This window comes from Protopterus annectens, chromosome 5.part0, assembly GCF_019279795.1.
Source record: "Protopterus annectens isolate FY-2018-M chromosome 5.part0, PAN1.0, whole genome shotgun sequence".
NCBI classification, from domain to species: Eukaryota; Metazoa; Chordata; order Ceratodontiformes; family Protopteridae; genus Protopterus; species Protopterus annectens.
This window is the reverse complement of record NC_056735.1, coordinates 172,798,054-172,820,535: the sequence shown is the minus strand read 5'-3', so window position 1 is coordinate 172,820,535 and position 22,482 is coordinate 172,798,054. Positions and strand designations below refer to the sequence as shown.

Below are 22,482 nucleotides of genomic sequence, written 5' to 3'. Positions count from 1 at the left end.
TGGCCTCCTACAAATTGCGTAAGGCTTTTCTTAGAGGGACTTTCCTTCTTCATCCTCCTGTCAAAGATCCAACACCTCCTTGGGATCTGACTGTGATTTTTTTACAGGCTCTGGTTCTGCCTCCCTTTGAACCTACCGCCAAAGTATACTTGAAATTCTTTTCATGGAAAACTGTTTCTCTGGTAGCTATCATTTCTGCAGAAAAAGGTATCTGAAGAGTACCTGAATTGCAAGCACTGTCATCTAAGTACCCTTGCTTAATTTTTCACAAGTACAGAGTGACATTATGTACTAATCCATTCTTTCATCCCAAAGTGGCGACTGAGAACAATATAAACTAATCTATTACTTTAACGGTATTTTTTCCTCGTTTGCAAAACAAGGAAGAATACACTCTCCATCTGCTGGATGTTCACAGACAGTTGCATTTTTAGCTAGACAGAACAAAAACTTTCAGGAAATCTGGCCACCTTTTCATATCTTTTTCAGATGCAAAAAAGGATAAATCAGTTGCCAAGACAGACCACCTTAGCTAAATGGTTAAAGGATTGTGTTTCATTTATGAATCCAAAGGTGTCCCTCTACCTCACCAAGTAAAGCTCACTCTCTATGGCAAGTTCATAAGCCTTTTGAGCAAAATTTTCAGTTGATATTTGTTCAGCAGCCTTGTGGTCTAATTCTCACACCTTCATTTCCCACTACAAACTGGACATTGTGTCCAGAAATAGAGCTGCTTTTAGTTCTGCAGTGATATGGAATATCCTTCTATGAAGGCTACCCAAGGTTGTTGTAACTGGGGACTTTGTCCCACAGGTTGAGGAAAAATGAAAATGACAACATCAGATAAAGAAGTTGTGTATTTACCATAACGCTCCATCTGTGCTGTCTTTTTCCTTCCCCCCTGTCCCTTTTGTGAATGACCTGACAGATAAGTTTTTAGGAACCTCTCTTCCTTGTTGAGCTTCTCTTCTTTTTCTGTTTGTTTATTGGTAACTGCTAGTGTCGCTGTACATTGCATTTATGATAATATTATTGGTAAACATGGTAGCAGCAAACTTGATCTGAGGCAACCAGTGGGGAGTGAGGCATTGTGGGTAGGGGAGAAGCTCGAGCTGGAACCTGAGCTTTGGTAAGTGGCTGAGTCTGATCCAAAATGCACAGGTGGAGGAAGAATGAAAAAGACAACACAGATGAAATTTTATGGTAAGTACTTAACTTTCTTTTTCCAGATCTTAGTGTCATTCTTTAAAGTATTCATTGAAGTTTTCATTCCCATTTATTGCATGATCCGATTTTGTTCATTCTTAAGGCCCATTCTTCCTTCCTCTTTCTTCACCGTGTCATGGGTAAATGCATCATTGTGGATTTTGGGAAAATTATGTACTGAAGCACCTTTGAAGAAATACTAATGTTTGACATCACTTACCTAATTCTGTAGCTAACATTTGCTGTAGCATTCCACCTTCATTTTTGCTCATCAGTAGCCCTGTGATGTAAGTATTGAATATTACTTAGTTATGGCTTACTTTATAGTTTTGGCCCTGATTGTATCCCAAATGACCTGAATTCTGCTAGTGGCCTAGGCACTGGAGTGGTCATCTGGGGAGGGACCAGGATGAGCAGCCATCTACAACTAACCCAACCCAAAGGGAGGGTATTGGAATAGTTCTTTTGCAAGAGCTCCTGGGAAGAAGGCCCATGATTATAACATTGGGGAAGCAGAGAGGTTGGTATCGTAGTTAAGGGGTTTACCTCACATACACAAGTTATAGGGTTTGATTGTCACATTTGGTAGAAGCTGCCTAGACTTAAAATGGCCCTCAAGGGCAGCTAGCCTAGTACTAATCTATGAACTACCATCTTTTGGTGGGAAGTTGGTATAATAGCTAAGGTATTTACCTTTCAAACAAAATGCAGGGTTTGATTCTCACATGAGGTAATTGTCTTAAAATAGCTTGTAAGGGCAGTTAGCCTAGCACTAATCTATGATCCTGTGAACCAACAAATTAGATGAAATGCATTTTAGCTGGAGCTTTCAGCTTGTGAAAGCTCACAAGCATGCAGGGTCCAGTACTGCACCACACTTTCCATCCAGTGAAGGAGGTGTAAAGCATATGGGGGGAAAAAAAAGCCCCCCCCCCCCACACACACACAAACGCACGCGCATATACTTGGATGGTGGCTGTTATCTCGGATTTTGGTTCTGGTGCCTGGAGTGCAGAGAGTTCAGAAAGAACAAATAGGCCAGTAGGAAATAAGGGGGATAAGGGGGCACAAAACTTACTTAACTATAGTATACTGTCTGTAGAAAGTGCAGTTTTCCAAGTACACGGCAGTATATTTCTTGACGTATTCATTGTTTAAGCATTTTTTAAATAAAAATTAAAGCTTTCAAGTCAAAGAACAAAAAATGTTTTGTATTGCAGGCTTGGCATGCAGAGTAAGCAGGAAGGAGATGAGTCTTGTGAATAAACTCTACAGTGAAGTAGGAGTGCATTTGGTCATCTGCTATTTACTTGATTTGGTATTACTAAGGATCGTACCTCAATTCTTGTGGAAGTTTTTTTTTATGCAGAAGATCTTGCTTATCTTAACATGATAGCGTTTCTGTTTGCCAAATATTTTCTTTTTCAGGGAAAAAGAGGAGAAAAAAAATGCAAAAATTGTATATATTTGGGAGGGCTTTATGGGAAGATGTCACAAAATGGGGAGTGGGACAGCTGTTACAGCAGCTAGAGCTTAGAGGGATGTGTATACAAGCTTGGCAGTGTGCAACTTGCTTCGTCTTTGTCATTTTTACATTTTGATGTAAGCAGACTGAAAATATATTTTTGTCTCTAGCAAGAAAATGTTACATCTTCAGAAAATGAAAACGAAGACAGTAACCATCTACAGACGATTCATCAGTATCAGCAGCATCTTATTGAACAAAATAGGTAATTTTCTGATATGCTTATCCAAGAATGGGGTTACTTGCAATGGTGAAAAAGTGTCCAGTAGTACTAATGGAACAAACTAATGAATGAGTCGTATTATAGAAGAGTGCATGTGACTGACTGCTCAGTGTGGAACAGTTGTCTGGGTGCCTATGACTGACTGTTCATTTTACTCTCTTGATTTGTTTATTGAACTTTCTTCCTGTTTGTGATAAGAAAATACCATGTTTAGTACTTGGTTGTAGGTGCTATGGTCAAAACATAATGTGTTATATGAGAAGGTGTGGGTGGTTAACATAGTTGATGGAGTTCAGTTAAGCTAATCATTTGGGACTTTTAAGAAGTTGATGCAGGCTTGTTTGATTTGTCTTTGTGAGAGTGGGAAGTCTAGAAGACAGCTTGTTCCCAGATTGAAAGACAAAATGCACATGGAGAAAGAAATCAAAAAAAAAAAAAAGAAAGAAAGAAACTGAAATCTGTTGTTCAGAAGAAAGATAAAGATAATGAAATTGAATTTAAGGTTAGGTCATGGGGTAGATTTTAAGGAACAGCTCAGGCCTATTAGGGGTAACAGAATTTTTGACAGACTACATCCAGGCAGTAAACAAATGTTATGGGAATTGGGCAAACTTTGCAATAGAGTGTTAAGCCTATTACAGGTGAAAAATGTATGATGACCACATCCACATAGGAGGGAAAAGGTGTGTGTACAGACACCCACTTATCTACACACATTTGTGTGAGTGTTAAGTGGCACAAATTTGCTTACTTTGTATGTGAAAGGCAGCAGACACAATGGGAATATATTTTGTTAAAATAACAAGGCAGAGAAGCGATATTTTATCTGCATTTCCAGCATTATCCTCCTGTATTTGCCTGTATTTAGAGGACAAACACTTCAGAAAATGACATTGCAGATATTAAATACATTGCTTTAGCTGAGGACATTGGAATTTAATAGTGGATCTCTCTGTCTGTAAAATGTTATGTTGACATTGGCATTTTTTTCTAGGTCATTTTTCCTGTGTGCTGTGGCTGCCATCAAATATCCTCATTTCACATTCAAGCTCATCCATTCCCTAGGGTTCGTGATCCTTTCCTCAGATCCCTAGAGGGTGAGAGCATACCTCTCATCTGTCCAGATTTTTGCCTCATATTTTTGGTCCTCATAAAATTTCTGGTTTTCTGCAAAATCACTGAAGACTGAGGTCACTAAATAATGACATACACATTTGAGTTTCACGCTTCATATCCTTCAGAAAATGCATGCTAGAACAAAACCTGTTGTTCTAGCAATTAAGTTTTTAAGAGCATATTTAAAATCTATCCCTAGTTTTGGGTTGTTGTCCCCCCATTACTTTAGGCTTTGCCCATATTTCTTGCCCTAGGATGAGAGGTATGAGTGAGAGCCATCCAGAGGTGTCATCCAGGAACATATCAGTGTTAGTTCTTTTTGTTGTCATCCCAGTAATGAGAGCATTTTTGCGTAAAATGGCCTAATTTCCTCCCCTTGGTGATGACTTAAATATCTATGTGACCATGTACACCAACACTGTTCCTTTTTTGCTCCCTTGCACATGGCCAGCAAGGGATGCTGTCCCCAGCTTAAATGGTTCCACTCATGTTATCCCGTTGCTGGCCCCTGCTTTTGCAACTCCTCCAGTTCAGCAGAGATTGTGTCAGGAAGTAGGCAGGCCAGGACTGCCTCAAACCCATCTTACTCTTCCTCAGAAGAAGCAGTTTCCATCTTCCCAGTCTGCACTATCAGTGTGTTACCTGTGTAATTCCCAGGGTGTTTTCCCGTGACACCTATGGAGAAGCCCAGGAGCAACATCTTTGAGAAATTGGACAGATGGTGGTTACATGGTAATGGTGAGTTTGCTTTGGAAGTAACAAACCAAAACAAAAAAGCACCAGTGGAGTAAACAGACACGGCTCCTCTCCTTTTCACAAATTTAATGACGAAAACACCACAGAGATACACGCACAGCACGTAAATCCACAGAACAGCTCCAGTAACAAGAAACATAAACGCTATGTCTCCACACCTGCGTTTTCGTTTAAACTCACTTCCTCAGATGCAAATTAATCTTTGTTTGCTTTGGGTTTGTCTGGAGCTGCAGAACTTTTATTTGTTTATATGTTTGTGTGTGTGTGTGTGTGTGTGTGTGTGTGTGTGTAATATATATCCCATTTGTATTGGGGGGTGGGGAGTGGTAGTGCCTCTCTCTTGCTTGCAGTCTTAAGAAAAAAGGTAGACTGGGGGGGGGTGATTAGTGCTTCCCTTTCAAGCAGAATTAACCATTTACGTCTGCATTTGTCTTTTTGGTTAATCTGGTTTGCTTGTCTGTCTAGCTGCCAATTCTACCTATTTTTCAGTATAGCTTTCTGTCCATGTCTGTCATTTTATCTTAACTACTCTTTTTCTAAAATGCTGACGCATTTACATAACAATAAACAGCCCTGTATGCTCACAACTGTTATGGTCGCTATTCTGGACCTACATTTGGGTGTGGTCCAGTGTTATCCATTATCGCTGATTTTATGAGGTGCAGTGAATTGGTAGCTGCATAAAAATGTTGTGGTCCGGACATTGAGGGCGGTTAGTTTGAGGCAATGTTTCAATTGAAGAAATCACTTGTAACTTTATTGCTTTTAGAGTCCAGAACAACACTTTTTTATACACTAATTCCTCATAACCTATTACATTGGAAGTTTCTTTCTGTCCTAGTAGTCGAACAGATGTAGAACACTTGCCTTTGGTGTGGGTGCAGTTCTCTCCCCAGGTCATTGTATTTATTTTTCCATTACTTGACACTGCAGTGTTGTATTAGGGAGTGCTACACTCCTGTGTGCGCCGTCCTTTAGATGAGACAAACAGAGTTCTCTTCTACCTGAGTTGGTGGTAGTGCAGGATAATGTAAGAGATCCCAATGTACTTATTGAGTAAAAGAGTAGGGGTCCTTTATTTATATACAAAAATAACTTGTTTGCAAAATATTTACAAATGTACAAATATATAGATATACAAATCTATTAACACATATTCAAAATTTCCTGTGCAATCATATTAATTTTTAAAAACTTGAAAAATACAATTCAAATATAACAAAACCCTAAAAAGGTAACTGTATACAAGAGTCCACAGCAGTAAGGTTAGTAATACAAGCCATTAATATTTTTCCACTAGATCATTCAGTTTTTGCCAATGTTTTTTTCAGATGAGTGATATTTGATGTCCGTATGTTTAAAGTTGAGAGTTCTTTCTTGCATATACTTTTAGCCAGAATAATAAAATCATTAAAAGACAAAAGCAGTTTTACATTTCATAGGTTCATAGGTTGGTACTAGGCTATCAGCCCTAGGTCCTATACAAGCCTAGCCATAACAATTCCCTGGCTATTTCTTCCCACACTATTTACTTCCCTGGACCCCTTTCTAGCAGGGCGACTGACGTGTAGTAATTTTTGTAGCTATTGATAAAATCAAGCAAAGGAGAGGCAGCTGTGACCTCGGGACAAACAATTGTATTAAATTTTCATCCCTATTGGACACTCACTCTTTTTTCCATAACCACCATCTGATTTTACTTAATATTTTTGATGAAATCCATTTACCATTAAACATAATAATTTAATTTATTCATTCATTCCATATAACCCATTTAATATAAAATAACTATCTATTCTTTTAACATGTACATTCGTCCCTTCTATTCTTATAATATCCATATTTAATCATATCTATGTGTATTTTATCCACTTTTCATATCTTCAGAAGAAAAATCTTTACATTGTTTTCCCCATAACTTTTTTACTCTTACATTTCAAAAACACGTCCCGTAGTTTCTTCATTTTGGCAATGTAAACATATGCTATCACTTTTACTCTTGTATGGCATATTTCCTTTTACTGGCAATTTATTTGTTACCAGTCTCCATAAAAAAAATCTTGACATTCTACTTTCTGATTATACCACTTGCTTCTTACTTTTATAGCTTTAATTGTTTAATTTGATAGATTTTTCCTTGGTCTTTGCACAGTGAGGTTTTATCATTTTATTCATATGTACCATACTTTTCTGGCTTTTTAAAGATCATCAGTTTTTATTTTCCACAAAATAATTTTTCTTGGTAACATTTTGTTTCTTCATTTATACACTCTTTTTCTCTCTTACTCTTTTACCACACCCCCAGATTTATCATTCTTACATTTGTACAGTTTTACTAGTAATCTTGCATCTTTTTCATTTATCCACTTTAACACTTCGTACAAATTTAATGAAGCAGCATATACCACTGGGTTAATTAGCCCTAAACCACCTCCTCCTTTATTTATATACAAAGCTCCTCTTTTTACTGGGTTTAATTTAGAACTCCCACATAAATTAAAAAATACCCGCAAAAATTCCTTTTCAAATATTGTTGACAACATAAATACAATTTATCAAATACACATTTTTATGATAATTTATATGTTTTTCAGCAAAGACAGGTTTGTTTTATTTTTTCTGTTTACTATTGAATTCTACTTGCTTCTTTATTCCCAAATTTTATACACAACACAGAAGTTTCATTCATTGTAAAATATAGCCCCCGTCATCTTTACTACATCATCTAAACCTTTACTTTTCTGTTTATTTAAAGCCATCTCTATCATCTCCAGACACTCATTTGTGCAAATTATTACTTATTTTGTCCAAGTTCTGTTCTTTGCAATTGGTATAAGGTCATCTGCACATATTAACATAACTATAATTCTTAACCCTTCAGGTGTTATATACCCCCACCTCCTTCATTTTGTAGTTTATTTTACATACTATCACATGCATAACTAATGCAAAGAGTATACAACTCACTGGACACGCTTCTTAATTACCTCTTGGCTTAACCAGCCATTTACAAGTATTTTTACTTTATTATTACTGTACATTGACATCCGTAGTGCATTAATTATTTCACTTATATTATATTCTTTCATTATTACACATAAGATTTTATGTCCAGTTGTCAAATGCCTTTTTAAGGTCTGCTATCATGATTTTTGCTTCTTTTCTCTCCATATCACCCACAGTTTCTCACTATCATTGATAATTTGACAGCCGTTCTCCTTTATACTGTATATACTGTCTTCCATAAATTTTCCATTTTAGTTTCAAATGCCTTTTGTATTTTCATAGATTTTATAATCATTATTCAGTTCTGTCAGAGTGCAGTTTGTCTTATCTTCCTTCTTCCTTATGAATTTAAGTATTCCACTACAATAATTTTTTATACATAAAACCTTCATTTAACCATTTAGAATCTTTACAAATTATTGATGTGATGTCAGTCTCGCCTTTATTTTCACTTGTGGGTAGGATCCGATGTGTCAGATCCATCTCAGCCAATATTCCAGCTCGAGGCCTTCAGCAAAGCTTGTGGGCTACATTTTTACCCATAATCCCTCTCCCTGATTACCTCAGATTTTGTTTGCAGCACAGTGAAGAGGTTCAGTCAGTCATAGCTGTGTGCTAAGTACAAACCTTGATAGCCATTTTCTAAGCTATTGCTTATTTATTTCTTTCTTACATATTTCTTATATTTTCATATACATTTCCCTTTCCACTTTTAGCACTTCCTTGTCACCATACGTCTGTTTAAGTTAGAGGGCATTTTAGGAACGTCCATTTTAGTTAGAGGACTTAATTGTCTTGAGTGATTGTGTACCTTTCTGTCTTCATTTATTTTCATGATAATGGGTGGTACAGTGGTTAGCATTGCCGCCTCACAGCAAGAGTTTCTCTGGTTCGATCCTTGGCTGGGGTGCCCTCCGTGTGGAGTTTGCATGTCCTCCCCTGTAGTCGTGTGGGTTTCCTGCAGGTGCTCCAGTTTCCTCCCACATCCCAAAGACATGCTGTAGGTGGATTGGATACTCTAAATTGGCCCTAAGCATGAGTGTTTGCGTGTGTGCCTTCCGTGGAAGGTTGGGTGCCGGGCTGGCAACTCGACACTGTAAAAATTTCACTGCCAATCATGAGTGGACAGGCGATCCACTGTGGCGACCCCTAACTGGAAAAAGCCAAAAGAATAAGATCTCAAAAGGACAGCAAGCCTTTAGGCTTTAAAAAGTGCGAGAAGTGCAGTAAAAAAAAATGCCCCTTAGCAATTTGCAGACTTTGTGCATACATTGCTTAGGGGCTATACTTTTACAAGAGTCTTGTTCCATCTGCCATAATTTCAACCACCGGGCTTTGATGGAATGTAAGAATAAATTAATATGGAAAGGCCTTTCTTTGAAGCTCTATCTGCAGAAAAATCTGACAAACCATCAGAGTGTCCTTCATCAGAGCCGAGATCCTCATCGGAGTCAAAGCAGAATGCTCCGAAATTGACGGATCCAAAAGCTCCATCGGATCCAACACCCACTCCTGGCTCCAGTATTTCCTTGAAGCAGATATCTCAATGGGCTCCAATAACATCCTCGGCAGAGAAACACAGGAGCTGATCTCCTTCAGTGGAAAGGATTTCTTCTAGGCTCCCTTCTCCAATTTTGGCCCCTTCAAGATCGCCTTCACTGTCCACTAGGAGTCTGTCAGATGAAGATGTGGACAGGGTCGTGGAGACTTTCAAGACACCTGTCTTGGCCAGAATTGTTGTGGATCCAAGCCCCAAGGAATCAGTTCAGACAAAAACCCTTTCCCTTGCCATAGTTCTTCCTCTGCTCCATCCTCCTGCTTCAGAGCCGGAAGATTCTGACATCCTGGTTGTGTCGGTGTCAGCTCCGGGACTCCTAACTTCCCCAGTTCCAACATCAGCTCCGAGGCCTCTCGGAGCTGACACTCAGCTGTCAGGTCTCCGGAGACTTTTCAGGATTCTTTGGAGTCGATTTTTTCCCTGGGGCCTCGGCACGGGTGAGCTCAGCTCCTACCTCTGCTTCAGAGCTGCCCTCTTTGGCCCTGGAAAGACCTTCGGCGCCAAAAACTTTTGTATTGGATCTGGGGACCTCTTTGGAGCAGTGAGGGTCTGCCTTTGAGGTAATGAGGAGGGCCTTGACTTCTTCACAGTCTGAGACTCAGCCGTCGTCAGTTCTTCCTCCCTCTTTGTCAGGTACCTTTGTCTTCTCACGCACCCTCTCCACAGGTACGTAGAGACACTAGGACTCCGGACATACCTCAGGATACTGCCCCCCTCTTCTCAAACCTCTGCAGAGTATCCCACTGAAGAGGTTCCTTGGAAGAGAACATGTAAGAGGAAACATCTAGACTCCCCAGAGGAGTCGTACCACATCTGATACTGACCTCGATGAGGCAGAAGTGTCCACACGATCACCTCCTGAAGATGTCTCCTTTGAAGATGTCCTAGAACTATTGAAACAAAGAGGTGATTGGCAGTCTTCCACCCCTTCTGCTGAGGAGTTGAGAAGTCAGTATTCCTGAAGGCCTTTGTGTCTCACCCTTCAACTTTTTGGGTTACTCCACCTTTTGATGAGCTTATCGACTTTGTCTGTCAAAAGGCTTGGGAGACCCCAGATACCATAGATCCTATTCCTAGCAGGCCAAATAAATACATCACTGCCCCCAAAGACAAAAATTTCCTTACAAAAGGCGTAGGAGTTGGTGTCATGGTTGTGGCGGTGGCCACCAGAAAGGAACTCTCTGAAATGAGTACCTCTAGCCATCCTCCTAATAAAGACTCTAGGACCATAGATAGATATGGGAAGTGTGTCTTCGCGTCAGTGACCTTTGCCTTACGGTCCCTGAATTACCTAACTCACTTTACAAGACTTCAGAACGACCTGATTAAAGAGTTATCAGACTCCCTTCAAGAAGCTGTAGCTGATGCAGTGGCAGAGAAAATCAGTGCTCAGCTCGCTACTTTAAATTCGGTAGTCACTCTTCCATGAAGCTGGCTTCTTGCACAGCAGATGGAATGAGTAGGGCAGAAGGCTCCGGGTATCTCTGTCCACAGACAGGCTTGGATGCCCCTTTGCAATTTTATGGATCCCTTCATGTCTTCCTTCATTAACACCCCCTTTGATGGCTCATCCCTGTTTGGGGGAAAAGTGAAGGAAACACTCAACTAGTGTGAACAAGAAAGTAGGACCTTGTCTGCCGTTGGAGCACGTTTCTCCACTCCTACCAGACCCTTTCCCAAAGCCAAAATGGTAGTGGAAAATGTAGTTCAGAAAATCACAGAGGCCTTATCAGGACACATAAGGTGAAAGTTCCCCCAGGGGCAGAGAGGTGAACAACAACGGGAGAAGTTGCTTTCGCAGAAGGGGGGAGGGGGGGTCTGCAAAACCAAGGCTCCAGGGAATCTTTCCTTTGGAGACCTTTCCAGTGCTCCTGAAGGAGTGCCCGATTGCCCCCTTTGGATGCAGTCAGTGGATGAGTATCCCTGCACCGAGAAACCTGGCAAAACGTAAACGACAAATGGATGCAGGGCATAATATCCAGAGGATATGTCATCCTTTTCTCGCTTCCTATCTCCAAAAACAAAGTTGTTCCAGATGTTCCACCCAGTCAAAAGGAACAAGCAACTATAGAGATTCAAAAGTTGCTAAACAAGTGAGTCATCCAAGAAGTCCTCGCAGACCAGCAAAGATCTGGAACCTACTCAAGATTCTTTTTAGTTCCAAAGAAAACGGGACTGGAGACCCATTCTGGATCTCAGCACCCTAAACAAATCACTAACAAAGACAAGGTTCCGGATGGTAACACTGCAGTCGATACTTCCCTTCCTGGGAAAATATAACTGGATGTGCTCTATAGACCTCAAAGATGCGTAATACCGTATCAAAATGGACGGATGGTCCAGGAGGTTCTTGCGCTTCTGGCTGGGAGCCAGTTACTTCCAGTTCCAAGCTCTGCCCTTTGGTCTCACTACAGTCCCCAGAGTGTTCACCAAATGTATGGCAGTAGTGGTGGCTCACCTGAGATACAAGGGAATCAGAGTATTCCTATACCTAGACAACTGGCTGGTATCCGCCCCGACCAGGCATCACTTACTCCAGTCGAGAGATCATGTTCTTCAACTCTGCTCCTCTCTGGGCATTACCATTAATTGTGAAAAATGTGTGCTACACTCATCATAGTCCTTAAGATTCATAGGAGCAGATAGATACTACCACTCAACAAGACTCTCTCGAGACAGAGTACATGATCTCAGTCATCTTGTCAGGACACATAAAAAAGTCCAAAGCCACTGCGAAACTGATTCTATAAGTGCTAGGGAAAATGGCTGCTTTCGTCTTTCTAGTTTGTCTAGCTCACCTCCATATGAGGGTACTCCAGTGGATACTGTTTGCTCAGTGATCAATCTTGAAACTTCCTATGTCCCACAAGATCACAAGATAACTATAACCGAGGCCTGCAAGAAAGATCTACAGTGGTGGTGCCTCTCAAAATCAGTTCTACAGGGCCACTCCTTTATTCTCTCACAACCTCTAGCTACAGTGACCACAGACGGTTCCTAGATTGGGGGGGGGGGCATTATCTGGGGAAGACAGTTCAAGGCATCTGGCACGGCCACAAGGCTCACCTGCATATAAATGTCCTAGAGATGAGAGTGGTGCTTTTAGCGTTACAAGCATTTCAGGACTCTCATCCCATAGGGACAATTGCAATTCAGACCCACAACATTTCGGTAGTGTGGTACATCAACAAACAAGGGGGAACCAAGTCTTACCCACTTTGTCAAGAAGCTCTCATGGTCTGATATTGGGCGATAGCTTCCAACCACTTTCTAATAGCAGTGCACATCCTGGTGAGATCCAGCGTGATTGCGAACAAGTTGAGTAGGGCCATCTTATGGCCACATGAGTGGTCCCACAGTCAGAAGATAGCAGATGTAATATTCCACAAATAGGGCCAGCCTTGCTGCGACCTCTGCATCACCCAACAATGCCAAATGCAGCAACTAATTTGTCCTAATCCCCCCAGTGGGTGAGTCACCAAGGGATGCACTTGATCACGATTGGCCCGCAGGACTACTTTATGCATTTCCACCTATTCCTCTAATCCCATAGCTCTTACAGAAAGCAAGTTTTTTGGAGACTACCGATATCCTAATTGCACCCTACTGGCCTTGTCAAGTCTGGTTTCCCTTTCTTCAGCCTCATCTCTGGCACGAACCCTGAATTCTGGACCCAGTTCCAGATCATCTGACACACCCATCGTGGATGGTTCATACCAAGCTAGACAATTTGAGATTAACAGCATGGCTGCTTCAGTTCCCTTAATTGCCAAGTTTCCATCCCTGTCCCCTCCAGTCAAGCATTTAATTTTATCGTCTCATAAATTGTCCACTTGAAAACTTTATAGAAAAGATTTGTAATATGGGTTAACAGTAAAGTCATAGATCTTTTTACAGCACCAGTTCATGTTATTCTTCAGTTTGTGGCAGATGTCTTCAGTGATGGGAGCAGCAGCAGCTTCAGTGATAGTTCAACTAGCGGCAATCTCTAATTTTCATATAGGAGATAATGACCACCCAATCATGGCTCATAGACTTTGCAAAGCCTTTTTGAAAGGCACTGTCATGTTAAGGCGTCCTCTTAAACACCCAATACCTCCTTGGGATCTAAATTTCATTGTAACGAATATTATACATCCATTTGAACCTTCTGCCACATGCGATATGAAGCATCTCTCATGGAAAACCCTTTTCTTTGTGGCAATTACTTCAGCTATACGGGTGTCCGAATTACAAGCTTTGTCCATAAAAACCCCATATCTAACTTTCCACAAAGATAGGGTGTCATTGCGCACCAATCCATCTTTCCTACCCAAGGTGGTTACAGAGAATACCCTGAACCAGTCTATTGACCTTCTGGTTTTCTTCCCCAATTGTCAAAATAAAGGAGAATATTCTTTGCACTTACTTGATGTTTATAGGCAATTATGTTTTTATTTACACAGGACTTCAGAAGTCAGACTAACTTTTTGTTTCATTCTCAGATGCAAAGAAATGCTACCCAATTTCTAAGGTCACATTATCTAAATGGCTAACATCTTGTATATCCTATATTTACAATTCTAATAACAAGACCCTTCCAAATGGTATTAAAGCCCACTCAACTAGATCTGTTGCCACCTCTGCAGCTTTCCATGCTAGAGTACCTCTGGATAATATATGTGCAGCAGCTACTTGGGCCAACCCTTGTACTTTCATCATTCATTACAAAGTAGATTTGGCCTCTAGGAGTAGACCAGGATTTGGATCTATGGTCCTGAGGAATATTCTCCCTTGAGCCACCCAAGATTTCTGTTGATAGGGACACGGTCCCACAAGTGAGAATAAAGGTGAGATTCTCAACATCATATAAAGAAGTTATGTTCTTACCATAACGTTTCATGTGTGCTGTCCACTCGTCCTTTATTCTCACAACCCTCCCTCCTCCCCCTGCCTAAACTCCTGGCACACTAGTGGCAAAGAGGATTGTATTAGATATACATCTGCAGCCTCAGAGAATATCTCTCTTCATTCCTTTCCATTTCAGGGGAGAATACACATACAATTATAAATAAATATATATATATATATATATATATATATATATATATATATATATATATATGTATGTATGTGTGTGTGTGTGTACTCCCTGATTACCTCAGATCTTGTTTGCTTCCCCAAAGGTGCATAAATAAGAGTTACATGGTAACTAGTTGTAAGTGTATTAATCAGGGAGAGGGATTATGGCTAATAATGTAGCCGGCGAGCTTTGCTGAGGGCCTTGAGCTGGAATATTAGCCGAGATGGATCCAACACATTGGATCTGACCCGCAAGTGAGAATAAAGGACAAGATGAACAGCACACACAGAACGTTATGGTAAGAACATAACATGTGATGTTGTCCTATCTCGCCTTCATTGTGTACTGGTTGAGTTCGGAACTGATCCTCTGTTCTGACTTGGCCTTTACAAAAGCTCGAGGTCTTCAACTAGCTTGTGGCTTACACCCTATCCCATTATGCCCTAGGGAAGTCCCCAGATTTCATTTGCCGCTAAACAAGATCGAGCGCTTCACACTGGCTCTGGCTAAGTAACTTCTTTTTCAGTTGTGTTTTCCTGTTAAATTTAGTAGTTCTTTCCCCTTTGGGATTACGTAGTACTAGTTTAACTTAGTTAAATTATTTAACAGTTTTGGCTGTGTTTGTTTTCTTGCTGTTTGAGTGTTGGCCGTCATTGCTCTCAAGGCCTGTATTTTCTACCCTATCCCGGCTTTCCTAAGCGTGCGTTTAAGATGACCTTTTCAGGCTCGTTGTTGTTTGAGCTGTTTAAACTAGTGTATTTTTTTATTTAGATATTTACTTAGTGGGCTCCCTAGCTGGGTTTAGTTAAGTGCCTTTTTCCTTCTGAAGAGGTCCCTCGCAAGAGATTATGTAAGAGGAAGAATATGGACTCCCCAGAGGAGTCCGTCACATCTGACACAGATCTCGATGAGTCAGAAGGGTCCCCACAGTCACCCTCTGAGGATGTCTCTTTTGCAGACATCCTAGAAATACTTATGCAGAGAGGTGGCTGGAAGCCCATAAACCCTTCTGAGGAGGAGTCTGTCTACATGAAGGCTTTTGGGTCTCGCCCTTTTGCCACTTGGGGGTGTCTGCCTTTCAACGAACTCATGGACCTAGTTTGTCGAAAGGCGTGGCAGACTCCAGACTCAGTGAAGCCTGTCCCTCTGAGGCTAAATAAATTCATTACATCCCTTGCTGATAAAACTTTTCTTATGAAAGGTGTCCTGGTAGATGCTATGGTGGTGGCAGCAACCACCAAGAAGGAACTTTCAGAGGCATCCTCTTCTGTCCATCCTCTGAACTGTGTGTCTCGTACGATGGACAGATACGGAAAGTGCACCTTTTCTTCAGCGACCTTTACACTCAGGTCCCTGATTTATCTTACACATTTTACCAGGTTGCAGAGAGATCTCCTGAAGGAGCTAGGAGATGCTCTACAGGGTTCAGTAGCTGCGGGGGTATCAGATAAAATTTCCTCCCAGCTCTCCCTCTTGAATTCAGTGGTAAACCCCTTCATGAGACTCATTTCCTATGTAGCGAGTAAGAGCTGGTTCAGGAATTTCCCTAAGGAGGCATTCCTGTATGCTCTTGTGTAACTTTGCTGAGCGTTTTAAGTCTTCTTTTGTTAACGCCCCCTTCGATAGCTCATCCTTATTCGGGCCTAAAGTCAAAAACACATTAACCAGGTGTGAACAGGAAGGAAAAACTCTCTCTGCCATAGGAGTCCGTTTTTCCCTACCTTCTAGGCCCTATCCAAAAGGTCAAAAGGGAGGGAAAATGTGGTTTCGAAAATCCCAGAGAGGTTTTCAAGACATACGTGGTGATCCTTTCCCCAGGGGCAGAGGGAGAAGCAATAATGGAAGACGCCGGCCACTCGGCAGAGGGGGTCCGCAAAACCAGGGTAACAGGGAATCTTTCTTTGGCAAGCCTTTTCAGCACTTCTGAAAGGAGGCTCACCTGTCCGTCTCTGGAGGCAGTCGGGGGACGCTTATCTTTGTACCCAGAAGCCTGGCTAAAAATCACAAATGACAAATGGGTACAAAGCATTGTATTCAGAGGTTACTCCATACCCTTTTCTTTTCCTGCCTCACACATACGGAACATTCCGGACATTGCATCCAGTCGCAAGAAACAGGCAACACTAGAAATACAGAGGTTGCTAGAAAAAAGAGCCATCCAAATAGTCTTCACAGGCCAAATAGGATCCGGAACTTACTCAAGGTTCTTTTTAGTTCCAAACAAAACAGGGGACTGGAGACGCATCTTGGATCTCAGTAGACTGAACAAAGCAGTTAAGTCAGAGTTCTGGATGGTAACACTGCAGTTAATTCTCCCTTTTGTGGGAAAAGATGATTGGATGTGCTCTCTAGACCTCCAGGATGTGTATTACCACGTAAAAATGGACAGGCGATCCAGGAGTCATTTGCACTTTCAGCTGGGAGCCATTCACTACCAATTTCAAGCTCTGCTTTTTGCTCTCACTACAGCCCCCAGAGTGTTCACCAAATGTATGGAAGTAGTTACGGTTCACCTGAGATGTCTAGGATTCTGAGTGTTTCTGTACATAGACTGGCTCCTAACCGCCACCACCGAGCATCTACTAATAAAAGCAAGAGACACAACACTGAAACTCTGCTCCCATTTAGGGATCACAATAAATTTCAAAAAATCTGCCTTATTGCCATCTCAGTGTATCGTTTTTATAGAAGCAGATCTAGACACCACAAAAATGATGGTAAAGCTTCCCCCAGAAAGAGTTCACACCCTTCAATGTCAGGTCTTAATCCTTCTATGCAAGAGGAAAGTTCAAGCAAGAAGAGTTCTAAAAGTCCTAGGCACCATGGCAGCAGCAGTAAACGTAATTCCATTAGCGTGGCTACATGTAAGAATTCTTAAGTGGCTGCTATTCACTCAGTGGTACATGCGGGAACTATCCATGTTCCACCAAATCATAATAACAGAATCTTGCAGGAAAGACCTTTGTTGGTGGCTTCACTCCATTCGTGACTTTAGGTCGACCCTTTGTTCTTCCACAGCCTTCAGCCACAGTGATAACGGACATGTCCCAGATAGGATGAGGGGGCATTATCAGGGAAGGACGGTCCAAGGCACTTGGCAGAATCACGAGGCCCACTTGCATATCAGTGCCCCAGAGATGAAAGTGATGCTGTTAGCATCGCAAGCATTCCAAGACTCTCTTCTGCTAGGAACGATTGCAATACAGACAGACAATATGTCGGTCGTGTGGTATATAAACAAACAAGGAGGAACCAGATCTTGCCCCCTTTGCCTAGAAGCCCTGAGAGTATGGCAATGGGCGACTTCTTCCAAACGCTTTCTGACAGTAATGCACATCCCGGGAAAATCCAATGTGAAAGCAGACAAACTCAGCAGGGCAACTCTGATGCCTCACAAGTGGTCCCTAAAACAAGACATAGCAGAAATGATTTTCCAAAAATGTGGACTGCCTTGCTGCAACCTTTTTGCCATGTCCATGAATGTCAAATGCTGCAGCTACTTTGCTCTAATCCCCACTTTGGGGGAGTCACCAAGGGATGCACTTGTACATGATTGGCCCTCGGTTCTGCTGTATGCCTTCCCTCCCTTCCCATTGATACCCAAAGTTCTTCAGAAGGCCAGCGTTTTGGGACGGACCTTGATACTTATCGCCCCTTACTGGCCTCACCAAATCTGGTTCCCCTTCCTGGAGCCTTGGATTTCTGGACCCAATTCCAGATCGTCTGACCCCTCTGTCAGGAATGCTCCATCCTTCTCTTCAAACCCTCAAGTTGACAGCCTGGCTTCTCCGATTTCAAACATAGTCAGGCTACCTGACCTTTCACCTTCAGTGCAGCATATCCTGATTTCTTCTCATAAAGCTTTGATGAGAAAATTGTATATCGGTAAATGGAAGATATTTTCCTCCTGCGCCTTGAAAAATCATATTGACCCTTTCTCTGCACCTATATCTTCCATACTGGAGTTCTTAGCAAAGTTATTTCATGACTGGGCAGCAGCAGCTACTGTTCGAGTTCGATTAGCAGCGATATCTAATTTCCATTTAGGCGATGCGGGTCCAAGCATTACATCCCACAGACTTTGCAAAGCCTTCTTGAGGAGTACCATTCTGTTAAGACCCCCCCCCCCATTAAACCACCTCTAGCACCATGGAACCTCAATTTTGTGTTATCCCATATGATTCTTCCCCCCTTTAAGCCTGCATCACCCTGTGACATGAAGTTATTAACCTGGAAGACAATTTTCTTAATAGTTTTCACTTCAGCTAGAAGAGTTTCGGAGATACAAGTGTTGTGTATCAACCCCCCATATGTGCTGTTCTCTAAGGACAGAGTTTCACTTCGTACAAATCCATCCTTGCTACCAAACGTATGCTCAGAATCAAACTTAAACCAAGCCATAGACTTTCCAGTTTTCTTCCCTAATTCTGGCAATAAGGCAGAATATATGTTACTCTAACTAGATGTACATAGGCAATTACATTTCTACTTGCATAGAATGAAGGACTTGAGAAAGACTGACCAATTGCTTGTGTCCTTCTCAGATTGCAAAAAAGGTGTTCCAGTTAACTAAGACCACTCTCTCCAGATGGCTGTCCGATTGTATTACATTCACCTACAAATCCCAGAACAAACAACTTCCTGACAAATTAAGAGATCATTCTACCAAGAGCTATTTCTACCTCTTCTGCCTTTCGGGCTAAACTGCCAATTGATACCATTTGTGCTATAGCAACATAGGAAAGACCTCATACCTTTATTACTCATTACAAAGTTGATTTGGCCTCCAGGGACAGGGCCTCTTTTGGGTCCACTGTTCTGAAGAATATTCTCCCTTGAGCCCTTCGAGAAAGATAGTGCTATGGACACTGTCCCAACCAGTACAGAATGAAGGCGAGATAGGACAACATCACATAAAGAAGTTTTGTACTCACCATAACATTCCATGTGTGTTGTCCGTCTCACCTTCATTCTTGCATCCCATCCTCCTTCCCCCAGCCTTTAGCTCCTGAAGGACCGAGAGGATTCATTTGGCGACTAATATTCTCTGACCCCCTTCTTGACTTGTAAAGTAGTACATTTTTATATGCTTGGATTAGTACACCAGCAAACAAGGTCTGGGGAATTCCCTAAGGCATCATGGGATAGGGTGTAAGCCACGAGCTAGTTGAAGACCTTGAGCTTTTGTAAAAGGGCGAGTCGGAAGCGAGGATCAGTTCCGAACCCAACCAGTACAGAATGAAGGCGAGATGGGCAACACACGTGGAACATTATGGTGGGTACATAAGTTTCTTTTTTTGCAATCTCAGCATCATGCATTGCAATCTGGCTGTAGCTGAATGCATAGGCTTCTCAAGATAGTGACTAAAGGTTGGTGGTCTATTTCAGTCTGGATAGGTCTTACCATAAACATAGTCCTGGAACTTTGAAGAAGCAAACACAATTGCCAAAAGCTCCTCCTTGATCTGAGCATACTGCATTTCAGTTTGGGTAAGCGTTCTCGATGCATAGGCAACAGGTTGACCCTCTTGTAGAATGAATTTTGAAGCATCACATGAAAGAGTAACTGGCTTGTGAACATCATAGTATCTGCATGTTGGTGGACTAGCAGTTCTTTGTTTTAGGACATCAAATGTTGTTTGGTGTTGCTCTAACCAAGACTATGATACATCTTTATGCGTCAAGCTCTCTGAGCGTTGCAGAAAGTTGGCTCAAGTCTGGAATTAACTTGCTTAGGTAGTTAACCATGCCAGGAAAATGTTGCGGGGCTTGAACATTGTCTAGAGCTGGCATCTTGAGAATGGCTGTTTGCTTAGAAGGGGCTGGTCGTAAGCCTGAAATGATAAATAAGTGACCAATATAAGTAACCTCTTATAGCCTGAATTTACATTTCTGTGGATTGAGCTTAAGATCCGCTTGGCTTGCCTTTCCAGAACTTTTCTCAGGTTTCTGTCATGCTCAGCTTCATCATGACCCCCTACTAGTATGTCGTCTACTATAATAGCAAGAGGATACCCAGAAAAAAAGTTGCTTCATTGCATGTTGAAAGACTTCACTTGCGGAATTTATCCCAAATGGCATTCTCAAAAATCTGTACCTGCCAAACGGAGTACTAAAAGTAGAGAGCAATGATGATTTTTTGCCAAAGTGAACTCTTTGCATCCAAGATAGAAAAAACAGTGGCATTTGTCATCAAGGCTGTGACTTCTTCGACTGAGTGCATTGGATTAGGTTTTGTTAGCATTTTGTTCAGATCTCGTGGGTCGGTACATATTCTGATGTCATCTGAGCATTTCTTATGAGCTACCACCATGGAAGATACCCATTCAGTAGGTTCATAAACTGGACAAAATCACACATTGTCGCACCATCTTATCTAGCTTGGCTTTGACTTTGTGCTGCATGGCTGTTGGAACTTTTCAAAATGGCCTGACATCTGAATCTGAGGCATCTGAAGCTTCACTAATATGTCTTCAAAGAGATCGGCATTAGAAGAAATGTACTGGGCGAAATTAGAGCAGTGGTCTTTCAAGCTAATATGATGGACTTCCCAATTAAATGAACGCAGTCCCATTTTCAAACAGTCTCGGAGCCCTTAAGCCCTAACAATGGCTGGATGTGCCTCTTCACCACACAAAATAAGTCCTAGGTTCTCCCAGAAGAGTAACATGAAAGCACTACTGAAACTTCATTTGAATTTCTTCACCTCCATAAGCAACAAGCTGTGCACACTTTGCCAAATCAAGCCTTTCATCACGACACACTCTAGCAAATGTTTCTGTTGATATAACATTGCACTTGAAACCTGTGTCATCTTTGAGCTTTATGGGTTTGCCATTTATTCGAACAGTATAAAATACTTAATTCTTTGACCTTAAATCTACTGCATTGACTGTTTCATAAAGCAGTGACACACCCATGTGTGCTGGAACTATAGAATGATGGGGAGGGGCACCCCCCACACTTTTACAGCTGCAAGACCTGTCGAAAAAAATGACTGAACTGGAGTTTTCACACCAACGTGGATTCACGCCCGAAAGTTAGAGGAGGACCCATGTGTTGCCGCTAACGTGGATTAACACACTGGCTGTTCTTGTTCTCTTATTGCTCTGTGTTACACAAGTTATTGTTGCTGCCATGTGTTACAGGAGTTTTGCTGCAGCTGTTTTGTTGGTGCTGCCAGAAACAGAGGCAAGCCGGTAAGGAGAGCTTTGTTCTTTTATTTGCAGGAGTTATGCTGCCCCCCCCCCCCCCAACAAGTGTGGATCATTGCTCGACTTTCGAGAGTGCCTAGCCACCTGATTAATTTTGAAGTTGATCTAATACTATGGCAAGTACTGTATAATTCTATTTGCTCATTACTAAATAGTTATTTCTTGTCACCTTTTCTTTTGAGAGTCTTCAAAGCTTCAAGTTGCATTCAAGCTTGAAAGTTATTACGTATTTATTTAGTTAGGATAAGTTAGACAATTTGATCATGTAACCTTGATTTACAGAAGCTAGTAATGTCTTTCGGCTTTTCCCGGTTAGAGGTCACCACAGCCGATCACCTGTCCGCTTATGATTGGCAGTGGATTTTTATGGTGTTTAGTTGCCAGACTGGCGCCCAACCTTCAGCGAAGGCACACCCACTCACGCATGCATCTACCTGCATGTCTTTTAAAGTTCACTTGACCATGGGGGAGGACATGCTGACTCCACACTGAAGGCACTCCAGCTGAGAATCGAACCAGAGAACCTCTTGCTGTAAGGTGCCAACGCTAACCGCTGTGGAAACCAAGTGCATAATGTTGAAATCATTGATCTGAAGTAGGAGATTCATTTGTCTGCAACCTGTGGGTTATGGATCCGATATCGGATCCGAACCGGCATGGTTTTCCAGCTATGGATCCGAGCTCTCAGCTCCTCCCCTCACCCATAATGCCCTGCTCTCCCTACATGACCTCAGATCTAGTTTGCCGCGCTGGTAACCAGGTCTTGGATTTTGAGCTCTTCAGCTAAGTGAATTTTTCTACTTAAAGATAGCTTTA

General features: G+C 41.7%; 1 protein-coding gene across 1 annotated transcript in view; it reads left to right on the top strand.

The window, feature by feature from the left end:
- LOC122802137 (centrosomal protein of 295 kDa-like) overlaps window positions 1-22,482 on the top strand; it is a 1,720,043-nt gene that overhangs the window by 125,008 nt on the left and 1,572,553 nt on the right. The window contains exon 3 of the mRNA XM_044071818.1: window positions 2,842-2,936. Coding sequence (XP_043927753.1) covers window positions 2,842-2,936 — 95 coding nt within the window. The remainder of the gene's footprint in view (window positions 1-2,841; window positions 2,937-22,482) is intronic.